This window comes from Parasteatoda tepidariorum, chromosome 2 (genome assembly GCF_043381705.1).
Source record: "Parasteatoda tepidariorum isolate YZ-2023 chromosome 2, CAS_Ptep_4.0, whole genome shotgun sequence".
Classification (NCBI taxonomy): Eukaryota; Metazoa; Arthropoda; class Arachnida; order Araneae; family Theridiidae; genus Parasteatoda; species Parasteatoda tepidariorum.
The window spans coordinates 1,600,657-1,614,305 of NC_092205.1; the positions used below are offsets into that span (position 1 = coordinate 1,600,657).

The 13,649-nt window shown below is 30.8% G+C and overlaps 1 protein-coding gene across 2 annotated transcripts in view; it reads right to left on the reverse strand.

Annotated features, from left to right (window-relative positions):
- LOC107451889 (Ubiquitin specific protease 32) overlaps positions 1-13,649 on the reverse strand; it is a 103,400-nt gene that overhangs the window by 72,729 nt on the left and 17,022 nt on the right. The window contains exons 9-12 of one of the 2 annotated variants that reach the window (XM_043050112.2): positions 10,903-10,980; positions 8,719-8,802; positions 8,574-8,635; positions 469-574 (exon numbers count right to left, since the gene is read on the reverse strand). In XM_043050112.2, the coding sequence (XP_042906046.1) occupies positions 469-574; positions 8,574-8,635; positions 8,719-8,802; positions 10,903-10,980 (330 nt within the window). The remainder of the gene's footprint in view (positions 1-468; positions 575-8,573; positions 8,636-8,718; positions 8,803-10,902; positions 10,981-13,649) is intronic. The other variant, XM_043050113.2, reaches the window with a different exon arrangement.

The following is a 13,649-nucleotide window of genomic DNA, read 5'->3' on the forward strand; positions in this document are numbered from 1 at the left end:
AAGCAGCCCAGGCTGGCTCTAATGCAATTTTCTGGGGCCCTGAACCTGCACTGGGAATTTCTCCCACTTCTTTGAGGGCATCCATATTCAAGCTCTATGGCAAAATTACCCATGAGCAACGGCACGCTGCTCTGCTGATGGTCAGAGACAAGCTAAGGAGCTGAATCGCAACTGTCCTAGTATACGTCAAAAGGAGCTTTTAAAGCTTAATAGAAACAGATTAAGGAAGATCATTGGTCTTCTTACTGGACACTGCATCCTCAGGAGACACCTATACATAATGGGAATTGAATCCAAATCTCTTTGTCGAGGTTGTCATCTTGAAGAAGAGACATCACAACACATACTTTGTGATTGTGAGGTCTATTCTGCTCAAAGATTTGTTGGTAGTAAAAAAAAAATCCATCTTTTTTTCTACAAATAAAATTTTAATTCCATATTACTTCTTTAATAAGCAAAATATTTTACCTGATAATCTACATATTCATTCCAAGAAATCCACCAATCACTTGCTATTAAATACCACAAGCTTCCAACCTGCATTCCTCTTCTTTCTTCTCTTTCTATCCAAGATCTAATGAAGAAATAACAACAAATTTACTGTAAAATAGAAGTTTACAAAGTTTAAAATAATACAGACATGGAATTGATGGAAAAAGAAATTACCTGACATTTTCCCTCAATGTGTATTTTTAAATTTTTTTTTTGCACATAAAATATAAAAAGACAATTTTATACACAAAAGTAACATTTAAATAAAGAGTGAAAATAAAAATTCTTATCAACACAGAAAAGAACTAAAAAAATCATCATAAAATCATCATAGCATTTACAGAAAAAATATATATATATGGGCAATTCCACGAAATTGTCAACTTTTAAGTGAATTTTTTTTTTTATGAATTGCATATTTTAATTTTAAAAATATGTTCAAAAATAGCCANATTCCGTCACATATGGAATTGCCCATATATATATATTTTAAAAACTGAGAAATCTACAACAATAACTGAAAAAAGAGATCAATTAGGAAAAATTGGATTAGGGGTTTCAAGATTCCCGTGTTGTAATAAATAACATTGCATTGTAAATATTGAGAGTATATATGAATATCAGAAAAGATAACTGCTGAAAAATTGATTGAAAACAAAGATAGAATTTTCAAGTCAAATAGTGAATACTAAGATGTGCAATTTGAATTTTTTCTATCCTAAAAGTATCACAATTTTCAAAAATTACGTGAAAATTAACTACAAACACTGACAAAGGGAGAGAAAAAATCACAACGCCACCTGTATTTAGCTCAAATCAAGTACATAAAAAAGTATTTACTCAAAAACACAATTTAAATTTTTCACTTCTTAATAATGGCGTAAAAAAATATCAGAATTTTAAAAAAATCACATGGATATCAGCAATAACTGTGAAAAAGGTGATGAAAGAAATCGTCACTTAAAAAAATTACTAATAAATGAGTTTATTAAATTTTGTGTAAAATTTTGAAATTTTGTAATAATAATATATAAAGAATATAGGGATTAAAAAAACATTAAGAAAATTTATAGCAAAATAGCCAACAAAATGATAGAAACACTGCACGAATTTACGATGGTATCGACATAAATCGAGTGCATTAAAGAGTGATTACTCAAACACACTATTCAAGTTGTGCATGACGCCGTATTGTCAGAATTTTAAAAACCAAGAGAAAATCAATTGCATTCACTGCAAAAGAACAAAGATCAAAACACAGATTCACCACAATGTCGAGAGCATTGAAAAGTGATTACTGAAATGCATCATTCAAAATTTCCATATTGTTATATTATATTAAAAATTAATTTGATCTTATTGTAGACAAATAAAAAAAAGGTCAATATATTACATTGATTCAATAATTCTTCTGTTATCAATCAGAATTTGCAACAAAATTGTTACTCATTAAAATATAAGTTTTAAAAAATGAGAAAAAACACCATTTTTTCTAGCGAGCTATCCTTTAAATGTTTGCAGAGTCAGAATTACTTTTTAGATGATCCAATTTATATTTTTGTGATTGCCTCAGTCGTTCACTCATTCTAGCCGAAGTCATTATGGAACTTTTATTTCATCCTCGCATAGATGAAGTTTATCTATAATCGCTTTTACCTTTAAGAAAATCTGCGTAAAAAAATCGTCCTCATATGCGAGTGAGAACTCGAGAATAAAACCACGCCGCTGCTCCCTGAGCCGGGACACGTCGGACCCACGTATGACGGAAGCGCTCGTTACGACACACAGAGTTTTTTCTCGGTACGACAGCACGAATGAATTAGAGTGTACTCCATTTTTTGTTCATTCAATAAACTTTAAAATTATGAACTATTAGAAATACAGTAGTGCCCGTTGCATGTCATCATAGTTCATGTTATTCATTGCTCATGTTGACTAGGGTTTTCACTACCATTTTCCTCAAAAATACGATGAAACCTCCTGGAAAGACGACCACCGAGTAGGGATCTCTTCTATTCGCTACCACCCTTCGGGAGGTACGGAATTTTTTCCGTAGACTTTGTGTCGAAGAAAACCTTTAGGAGAGACCCTTCAATCATCTCCCAGTGACCGGGTAAACCTTCTCACTCAATGCAGAAAAGGTTAAATAAAGAGGCTATCAAAACAAAAAATGTGAACAAAACACAAAAATAGATATTTAAAATATTTGTGAATGTCTCTTAGAGAGCTCTTTTGTGAAGGCAGTCAGAGTACACTAAACACAATGGTTTATTTTTAGAATTAAAAGTTAAATTAGAAAAAAAAAAGTTTTTTTAGTAAAAAACTAAGCATCTCAAACAAACTTCTTCTCATCTTCAATAAAGCAAACTCATTTTTAGGATATAAAATGAAGTGTTAACGTAGACAAAAAACATAATTGTTTATTTATTTAAAATAGTTCTATGCATCATAAGGAATAAATTTGCTTTTACACACTCGTGGCAGTGGGGGTCGTTTAGATGGCGATGCGTGCAGCGTTTCAGCACTGAGAGAATGACGCTGCGTGAAATTAAAATGGCTGGCGAAAAATCCTGTACCTCCAACGACGTTTCGAAGTTGTAAAATGGATTGTGTGTTTTTGTTTGGACTTAGACATTAAAAACTATTTTTTGGTCACGTGTATAAGCGACCATCGAGAAGAACGGTATGCGATCCGCAGACGGACGTCGTTCGAGTGAACGAAAAAGCATGCATCCGTTTGTTGCCGAGCTCTGAAAAAAAATACTTAAGGTGTTGCTATCCATTGAAAAAAAAGCACTAAAAATTTATTAAAAACGGCAGGATACGATGTCCGTCGTGAGACACGAGAGTCGGAGTCTCCCGCGGCGGAAACGACGGGCGTCTCGACGTGTCGGCGTGTTCTGCCGAGAGTTTGGTATCTCTCGTGACGTCGGCCCGGAAAAGAGAGTGAAGATAAAAGATTCCAACGGGCGGGGCAAATAAGAGTGTGAAAGTGAGGGGCAATGCTGAAGAGTGGAATAAAAAAGCTGAGACGAGAGCTCGGCCACCCGGTAGTTCGACGAAGGGGGACGAAATGTTACACGAATGTAATTTGCGCAGAAAGAAAAACAAAATGTCTGCTTTTGTGGAAAAACCATGTAATTTAGAGTTTGCCTGTCAATTGGGGTAAATTTTGGATCTATTCTGAATGGTGGGAGAAGAACACAAAATTCGGGAGTCTCCCGGTAATTGTGGGAGAGATGACATGTCTGGAAATAACTAAGATGCTGTTTTTCATCCACATAGATTAACCCTAACAATAATAAATTGGACCTACTTATGAAACTACTTATATTGACTACTTATTATTGAATAATTATTATAATAAACCAACTAAAAATAAATTACACAACTATACAATATGCAGGGATGAGAGTAGTTGGAAAGTAAAAAAGAGAAAATTCAAGAATGAATATATATATACATATATATATATATATATACACACAAAAATTTGACAAAAAAGTGCAATTTTTAAACTTGTAAACCATGTGATTATAAATCCCGATGATTAATTTAAAAATTGCATGAATATATAAACATGAATCACATGCATGATTTTAAATTAAGAGAATATAAATCCCGAAATGAGGCTTTTAAATCACGTGAATATGAAACTCTATATCGAATTTAAAAAATGTGAAAATACAAATCATGATGCGTAGTTTTTAGACCACGTAAATACGAATCACGATGCTTAATTTTTAAATAGCGCAAATACGAATCCCATTGTCTAATTTTTAAAGCACGTATAAATAGGAAAATCGATGTTTGATATTACAACCGCAAAAATAAATCACGACATTGGATTTTAAACTCGCATGAAAACGAATTGCTACATAGGGTTTTAAAAGCTCGTAATTACAAATCGCGACATTGGATTTTTAAATCTCGTAAATAAGAATAGCAATGTACGACATTTAAATCGTCTGATTAAGAATTACAACGTTCAACTTTTAAATCAGGTAAATATGAAAATCAATGTTTGAGGGAAGAATGAGGACTTCAATACTTTCGCTTCGCGGAAAATTTAATTCCTCATAAAATATGTTAACTTGTGCAAAAAAAATTTCAGCGGAAATTAGCGGGAAAAATGGAAAAATCTGAAGAAAAGCGGAAATCCACGAATCCCTGGAAGAATCACATCCCTTAATATGATAACTTAAAACATAACTAGATTAGTCTCGAACTTGTATTTACAAGAAAATTAAAACTTAATTTCTTCGAGTTTTTTGCTCTTAACATTTACTTGGTTAATTTACAATCTACTAATTTAACCACTGCTTCAATAAAAAAAAATTCTACTTATAAAAATACATCATGAATAAAATTAAAAGAAAATTAAAGAAAAATAAATTTTAAGTTCAATTGTCCTGGAATAAGTAGGTTTCTTCCAAAAGAAATCGCAATCCTTATGAATCTTATTAGGAAGCATATTTATTGATTCCTGTCACTGCGTGAAAATGAATCGCGATTTTTGTTCAAAATCGGCAAAAAATACTAATTGCAACACTTGATTCTTAAAAATGTGAATATTGTGGATTGAGAACCAAACTAAGTCCATCAACATAAGCATTCAAAAATTAACTGATGGTAGTTATTTCTAACGAACAGAGAAGTGTTTGAAGAATGATAAAACATTAAATTGCAAATTACAAAATGAATACATTAAACTTAAACATTATGAAACCCTCAACAAGGTAAATTTGGAGCAGGCGCTATAGCCTCTAACTTCACCTGTGAGTTACAGGCAATTTTGGAGGCCCTTAATATGTATAAAGCCCTTCCCACCTCTGAGCAAGCAAAGGGCCTTGTTATCTTGTGCAACTCGAAGGCCGCCCTCCAAGCAATTTTTAAAAGGGGACTCTTCTATCACTCAAGAAATCATTTCAAAGCTTCATGATCTTCAGGACTTAGGCAGAACCTGTACTCTTCAGTGGATACCAGCACATGTTGACATTGCAGGCAATGAAAATGCAGATAAATTAGCCAAGGAAGCCAGAAATCTCAACATTAATGACTGTAACGTCTCCATCCAAGATGCAAATGCAATTGCTAAATTTAAACTAAGAGAAAAATCAATTCCAACGAAACACATGATTTGTAATATAAATGCAGATAGATCCACAACAAAAACTATAGCCAGGCTGAGAACCAATCACCACAGAGGCACAAAGATCGACAGAGAGGGCAGGAAAGTATATAGGAATTGTGAAAACTGCCCAGATACACAGCTGACACCATGCCACATCTTTGAGTGTCCAGCAATGAGTGCTAATCTGAGAGAAATAGGAGTCTTGCCGTCATTGATTGACCTTTGGCTATGTCATAGACACGGAAAAAAAATAATATGAACCAGATATTTACAGAATTGACAGAGAAAACTTCAACATAACATTAACCAAACAGTGGGAGCAGGTGTAGTAGAGACAAATTGTTTTATACAACATTCTTAGAAAACAAAAACAATGCACATGATGTCAGAATTAGATGAATGAAAAGTAGATACAGTTATGAGTTTAGTTGCATTATGCCTGCCCTCTCGTGGGAAGACACACATCATGGATTGATACACATGAGGTGACATCATTTTTCTATCATCATCAATAAAATATGGATATACAAATCTGAGAGCTTGGAATCCTGCTAAAATAGCTTAGAACCTGATCGTTTTCAAGAGTGAATATGCAATATTTTAAATCTAGTGAAAACGAATCGGAAAGCTTGCTTTGTAAATCACATGAAAACGAATTGAAATGTTTGATTCTTAATTCACATGAATACGAATGACCACGTGTGATGTTTAAATCCAGGGAATATGAATCATAAGATATTTTTGTTAATCGTATATAACATTTAGTCGATGTCAGGCTCGAGGAATGCGAAGACTAGATTTTACATCCAAAAGTATGTCGAAAGCTTCCCAAGATGTCAGAATCGTAATTCAAGGAAAATAAAAGTGAATCTAAAGTATTAAGTTTCTCTTATAAACTTACAAATTCATCATCTTTTCAATAAAATAATGTACATAACAAAGTTAACATGACAAGTTTAAAGATCGAAGAAACACTATAACTACATCATGCAAGAAGGAAACCTATGAACAAAACAACAATTATTTGCGCGAAACTCAGCCAACTATGAGATTTTTTGGCCATGGTTAACAGCATAACAAAAAAACTGTCAATTGTATTGCAGTAGCCCTAAAAGGAAAAATGAGCTTTATATTTTTGTTTGTACAACCTCAAACTTTAATTTTCTTTACTCACCCATTATTGCAGCTATAAGCATAAAAAATAATTTTTTTTTCTCGCAAATTAGGAAAAGCACCAAAAAACCTATAGCTGATTATATTATATAACACAATATATAAGGAAATAGTAAATTAAATCTTCAAAAAGTCACTCCTTTTTAAAAAATAGTTACTTTTGGAAATAATTTTGCTCAAAAAGTCACCAGTCAGTGGAAATGCTGTGTTATTAAAATCAATCGGTCTGGATTTTTCCCATTCATTCGAATGTTAAAATTATCACTTTCTTTGACAGGGTTCCCCAGTCAATTTGCGATAAAAAATTCCATGACTTTTATAGGTATACCAGGTAAATTTCAATGAAAATTGAGACCATATTTTCCTCAGAAAACTTTAATTCTTTTATTTGTTTTATGAAATATTTTAGATTTTGTGCGCAAAAAAAATTATTAAATGAGTATGAGAACATTTTAGTTTGACTAAAATGTAAAATTTTATAAAAAATAATTGTATTAGATGTAAGAATCATTTAACTCGAGTTTCAGTAACTGATTACTGCTACTGACAATTTTAAGACTGGTTATTTTCCAGGTATGATATAGGAATATTCCAGGTTTTTGTCAAAAAATTGCAACTTTCCCTGATTTTTGGAGTTAAAATAAAGTTCCCTGACAATTCCAGGTTTTCCCTGTTCTCCCTGACCCGTGGGAACCCTGTTTGATCATTACATCGTTTAATGTTAATAAGTGTTTTGATTTATTTTTTTCACAAACCATATTATCTGAAGAGTCAAATAAAAAATGCCTGAATGTTGAACCACCATCAACACATGATGAAATGAGGAATGCTGTAAGAAATATTGAAGCACAGATTACAATGCCTCTCTGATGACTTTAAAATACATAATTATGAACAATTTATAAATGAGCTTCAAAAAAATTGCAGACAATCAACAATTTATTTATTTTTAATTTATGTATAATTTTGATACTTTAAAAAAAAATGCAACGCATTAGTACATAATGCATAATATAGGATAAACACTGCATAGTACAGGTAAATTCATAGTATAGGGTGAGTTTTTTTGTTTTATTTTTTAAATCAGTATGTGTAGCTTAAACTGGTTGATTTATCTAATTTTATGATTTGTTTCTCGTTATGACTCGGTTAATGTTATCAAAACCATCACACCCCAAAGTAATGAGAATAAACTACCGTAATAATAATCATTTATGAGTTGGAAAACAAATAATACAAAGTGCACCATAATCATTTAAAATCATTAAAGATTTTTCAGTATGGAGTAATTATAATAAAATATGTTTCCTAATCATTCTTCCAGAGAGGAGATAGAAAAAGCAAATGAATTGAGGAACTCTGAAGAAAAAAAAAACTTTACTTAAAATATTGAAAAGTCATCAAAACTGTTTTATAAAACTATATGCAGAAGGGCGTGAAAAGTGAAAGGGCACTGAAGTAAAAAGTACACCGAAAGTATATGAAACAAATTTTGGAAAGCTAAATTATCACAGTAAGATAAATATATTTACATTTCTCATAAAAGATTATTTGAAAATAATTTGGCAAGCTGTACTATTTAAGTGCTCATCTCGGGTTCGGATTTAATGACCGGTCAGATTTAAGCAGCATTTTTCTGTATTTTGAGCTTGTTAAACACAAAGTATTTTTGAATTCTAACACAGTATTATAATATTAATTCTAATTAAAATTTAAGCATTCACATTGAATGATAATATTGACATTAAAAACCTCTAAAAAAATGTCAACTTACCTAATAATGTCTCCTTCGTCTTCTTTCGTATATGGCCTAAGTCCAAATATTACATGGCAAACCTATGAATAAAAATCAAAATATATAAAGAAAGAAAAGTTATTCATAACTGTCATTATGAGTAAGAGAATTTATAGGTTAATACCTGAAAGAGAATATTTAAGAATTCTAAAGACAAATTATTGCCCACAGTCCAACATAAATATTCATCTAAAGTTAGAGCACCAGCCTGCAAGAAAATCAAATATATGATTTATAATGCTTACAAATGAAATACCTTTTTAAATATTATTTTTTAATATAATATTAGTAATAAATATTATTTACATCATATTTTCATGGGCACATATGTCTAAAAGTAAAAGTTTTGTATTTCAATAACTTCACTATATGAAGTATTTATCTATTAACCCATTATCTATTAACCCATTTATCTATTAACCCATTCTATTAACCCATATAAGTTATGATAACTTTTTCTCTTCCTATAGTTTGTTTGAAATTTTGAAAGAAAAGGGTTTCTTTGCATCCGGCGTAACTCGAGAAAATCTCATAGGTGGTTGTATATTGGATGACTACACAAATATGAAAGAAAAAAAAATCATGGTTCCTACGATATTGCATTCAGCAAGGATACAGAAACAAGTGCAATAAAATGGAGCGACAATGCTGTGGTAACAATTGCTCCTAATAACGATACCATTTTGCCTCTTGTAAATGCCAAACGATACAGTCTCAAAGAAAGTAAAGAAGTTTTTTTTAATTTTTCTTCATATATATATATATATATATATACATATATAACCGCTGTTGAACAGCAGACCCAATTTTAGGGTCTACGACTTCTAATGTTCAACTCCGCAGCCTTGTAATTTTGAACCCAACCCAGGAGACAAGGGAATTCCTGGATCAAGCACTGGGAGAAATTTGCCTTCGTGGAGGACATTTTGATGGAACTAACCCGCATTTGCATTACAAGGTGAGGAAAACCACAACCTCCCACGGTTAGTCTGACTGCAAAAGGACTCTAACCCATGATCCATCTACCACTGAGGATATTTCGTCAGCACTGTGGTCAATGCCAGCGGGATGAGGATTTGTATCAACCAGCCATCACAGGGATTCGAGCCAGGTTTGCCTCATTAGAAGGCTAATGCTCTATACCTTGAGCCATTGCGGATCAAGAAAAGAAGTTGTGATTTCACAACTCAACGTTATTTCGGATTATAATAAGCATATGGGAGGTGTAGACCGACATGAGAATACCATAACTAAATACAGCATCAAGATTCAAGGTAAGAAATGGTGGTGGCCTTTATTTACAAACATCATTGATAGCATTATAGTAAATTTCTGGAAGCTACATAGAATTTTAACTAGCTCAAAAATATCACTTATAGTCTACAAATCTCATATAGCTATTGCCCAGTTAAAATTTGAATCCAGGAACAATCTATCTGGTGAAAGTTCATTACAAGTTACCCATTAAAACAAAGGTTGCCCATTATCCGCAGCTCTGCTAATAGAAGTACGGGCTGAAAGAATCGGACATACAATAAATGGGCATGGGAAAAAAAGCCAACAGATGATGTAAAGTGTGTAAAAACCTCACGATTACTTTAGGCATCAAATGCTAAGTCCATTTGCATTCAAAATGCTTCGAATGCTTCCATTAAAAATATAAGCATTGATCTAAACAAATTGTTCGCTGATCTGGCCAATGGTGCGTATACACACCATTTTATTTCTTAAATAAAATATTATTTTTCATGCACGAAACTTATTTTTTGTCTTAATGAATGTAATTTAAACCAGGGTTGGGGTTTTGGACGTCCTAAACTGGTTTTGGACAGGACACGTGGGTTTTACTGTCTTAAACTGGGTAAAACTGTCCTAAACTGGGTAAAACTGTCCTAAACTGGATAAAACTGTACTAAACTGTCTTAAAGTGTCCAAAACCTTGAACTTTGGTAAAAGGTAAAAATTCTATAGGTGTAACCATTGTACACATAATAATTACATGTATCAATAAATATTTGATATTTCTTATACAATCTACTATAACTTATTAAAAGAAAATAATATAATATAATAGGAAAAGGTTTATAATTTTTGAAGCTCCACAATTCATTGNGGTGCGTATACACACCATTTTATTTCTTAAATAAAATATTTTTTTTCATGCACGAAACTTATTTTTTGTCTTAATGAATGTAATTTAAACATATTTCAATGAAAATATTACATTTTATAAAATTTCTATCCTTGGACTAAAATGGGCTAAATATTCTAAATTGCAATTTTTTTTTTTTTTTTTTTAATTACTCACTAGATTAGGGTCATGGTTGGCTATAATTTCTTTCACAACATCATTTAAATCATGATTCTCGGATGCCGAAAAAGACATCTGCAAAAAAACAATCACATTAAATTGCAACAAATATCAAACAATCTAAATGGTTTTGAGTAAAGACACAGAAACCCCCACAAAATAAAGGAATTTAAAGCAAAAAAACTATAATTTTATATATAAATATTATGACTCTTAGAGGCAGAAAGGACATCTAGAAAAAAATAATTTTAATTTCAGCAGACAGAAAAATGTCAAACAACAATCCCTGGTTCATATAATTTAACAAAACAAAATTTCTTTCATTATATACATTAAATAGCATATCAAAATAATTCAAAACATCTCAAACTTGAAAAATCAGTTTTATTTGTTTAAACTACACCAAACCTCTCTAAAAAACTACCCTTACAATAAGATTTCAATTTTCTGAACTTAACCATTGTTATAAAGTCAGGGGTGATAGTGATACAAAATGAAAAACCCTGAAACTTTTATGTGCAAATATCAAGATATTAATTTATATACTACATACATTTCACATTTAACATAATTTTCTGAGCTAAGATTTATAATTAAATTAACTATTAATGAAGAATATCAGACCTAAATAATAACTCATATAAAAATTAAAAATAACATAATTCTGATAAAAATTGTGATATTGCATGATTACAAATTCCGATGCATGATTTTTAGATCATGCATTACATAGATTTTAAATCACGTATCAATACGAAAATGCTTGATATTACTAACGCATAAATACGAAATGCAATATTGGACATCAAAAAGATGGGAATGTGAATCACAATATTGAATTTTAAAAAACGCATGAATATGAAGCATAATATTGGATTTTAAAAAATGCATGAATACGATACTCAATGTTGGTTTTAAAATTGTGTGTCAACACATATCGCGATGCATGACTTTTAAATTACGTGAATACGAGTCAGGATGTATGATTTTTAAATCGCATGAATATGAATCTCAACAAGTAACTTTGAAAAATGAAAATTGATGTTTGCTATTAAAATCACACGAAGAATTGCAATATTAGCTTATTCCGGTGCAATTCCAAACATTCAAAATGGCAATAATTCGCCAAAAGCAAAAATTTTAAAATTTAAATTTTAGATTGCGAAACTCCGTGAAAATTTAATTGGATTACAAGTATTCGATTCTCAGAAGTTCACGAACAAATGGTCTTCATATATACGAAATACCGTAATATCAGCACAAAAAATTACATGCCCTACTCCTAGTTTCTAGACCTGGACAGGTAAGAAGAACGGATGATTCCAGGGTACACTCAGCACACAATAACCCTGGTTAAATACTAAAGCATATAATGCTAATCATGCTCACTTTTACAGCATCAAGATATTTCAAAAAGCAATAATGCACACTTTTTTTTGTCCCATCCAATGTTATATATGTCAAATGTTGATGTAATATATCCAATATTAAATATGTCAAAAATAATATAATGTTAAGCACAAAAATTTTGTTTTCAATACTAAATCTCTTAAGTCTTTTCTCTTAATGAGCACTTAAATTTTTTAGTGAATGTATTTTGCACACTAAGCTTTTTATAAATTAAATAGAATTAATGAAATTTAAATATTATAATTTTATATACTTCTTATCTAAAAATATATGCAAGTTTAAAGTCAATTTAATTTGTAAACATAAGATATTAATCTGATATAGTGCTAAGCTAAACTTTATCTAAACGAGTCATTAAACTATGGTTTTACACTACCATTACTACATTAATTTATCACAATAATTTGTTGAACATATATGACTAATGAATCATTAGCTATTCCATACCCCCTTTATGCATGTAATAGAAAATTATTTAATTATAACTGCAACACCTAAAAGTACAAAATTCTTTTAAAAAAATAAAAATAAATAAAAAAAAGAAGAAAACATTATTTTTATTACAGGGATCAAAAATTAAGCACTTTTTTGAAAAATTAAGGACTTTAAATAAAAAAAATTAATAATAAACAATATTATTATAATGTAAGCACTGATATAATTGTATTAATTAACAGGGCTCGCCAACAAAGTACCAAGTAATTTTTGCAAATTCGGGTCAGATTTTTTAAAAACATTAAATTTTCAGATTATTAAAAGTTAACACCATTCAGATTGTAAAAGTTAACGTATGAAACTAATCTGTATTCCATTTTCAATGATTTCATTGAAATTTAATTGTAAAATTAAGTGCAGAAATTAAGATTTGCTATTTTTTTCATGTATATTAAAATTTAAAAAAATTAAAAACAGTATATTAAGTTGCAATGTTAACTGCATAAAATGATTATTAAAATCTTAGGATCTTTTAGTTGAGTAGATTTAAATTTTTATGTGACACTCTGCTTATCCTTAGGAAATAAAAATAATAGAGTAACAATCTTTAACTTTTTAAAAAAAATTTACATTGCAATAAAACAAATTATAAACAGATACCAAATATTTAACTTTCTTGTTAGAAGCAAATCATGCTTTCTTATATTAGTATTTTTGAAGAAAAAACTGCCCCCCTCCCTAAAAAAAACACAATCTCTTCCATGTGCCGTATCCCCCTTGTTCACAGTATTCATTTCTTTTGCAATGCTTCACTCTCCTCATAGAGCATCATTCTAGGCGAAAGGCAGAATATATTGATGAAAGAACATGCTTTCTTCCTCTTGCCAGTAAAGTGCCCC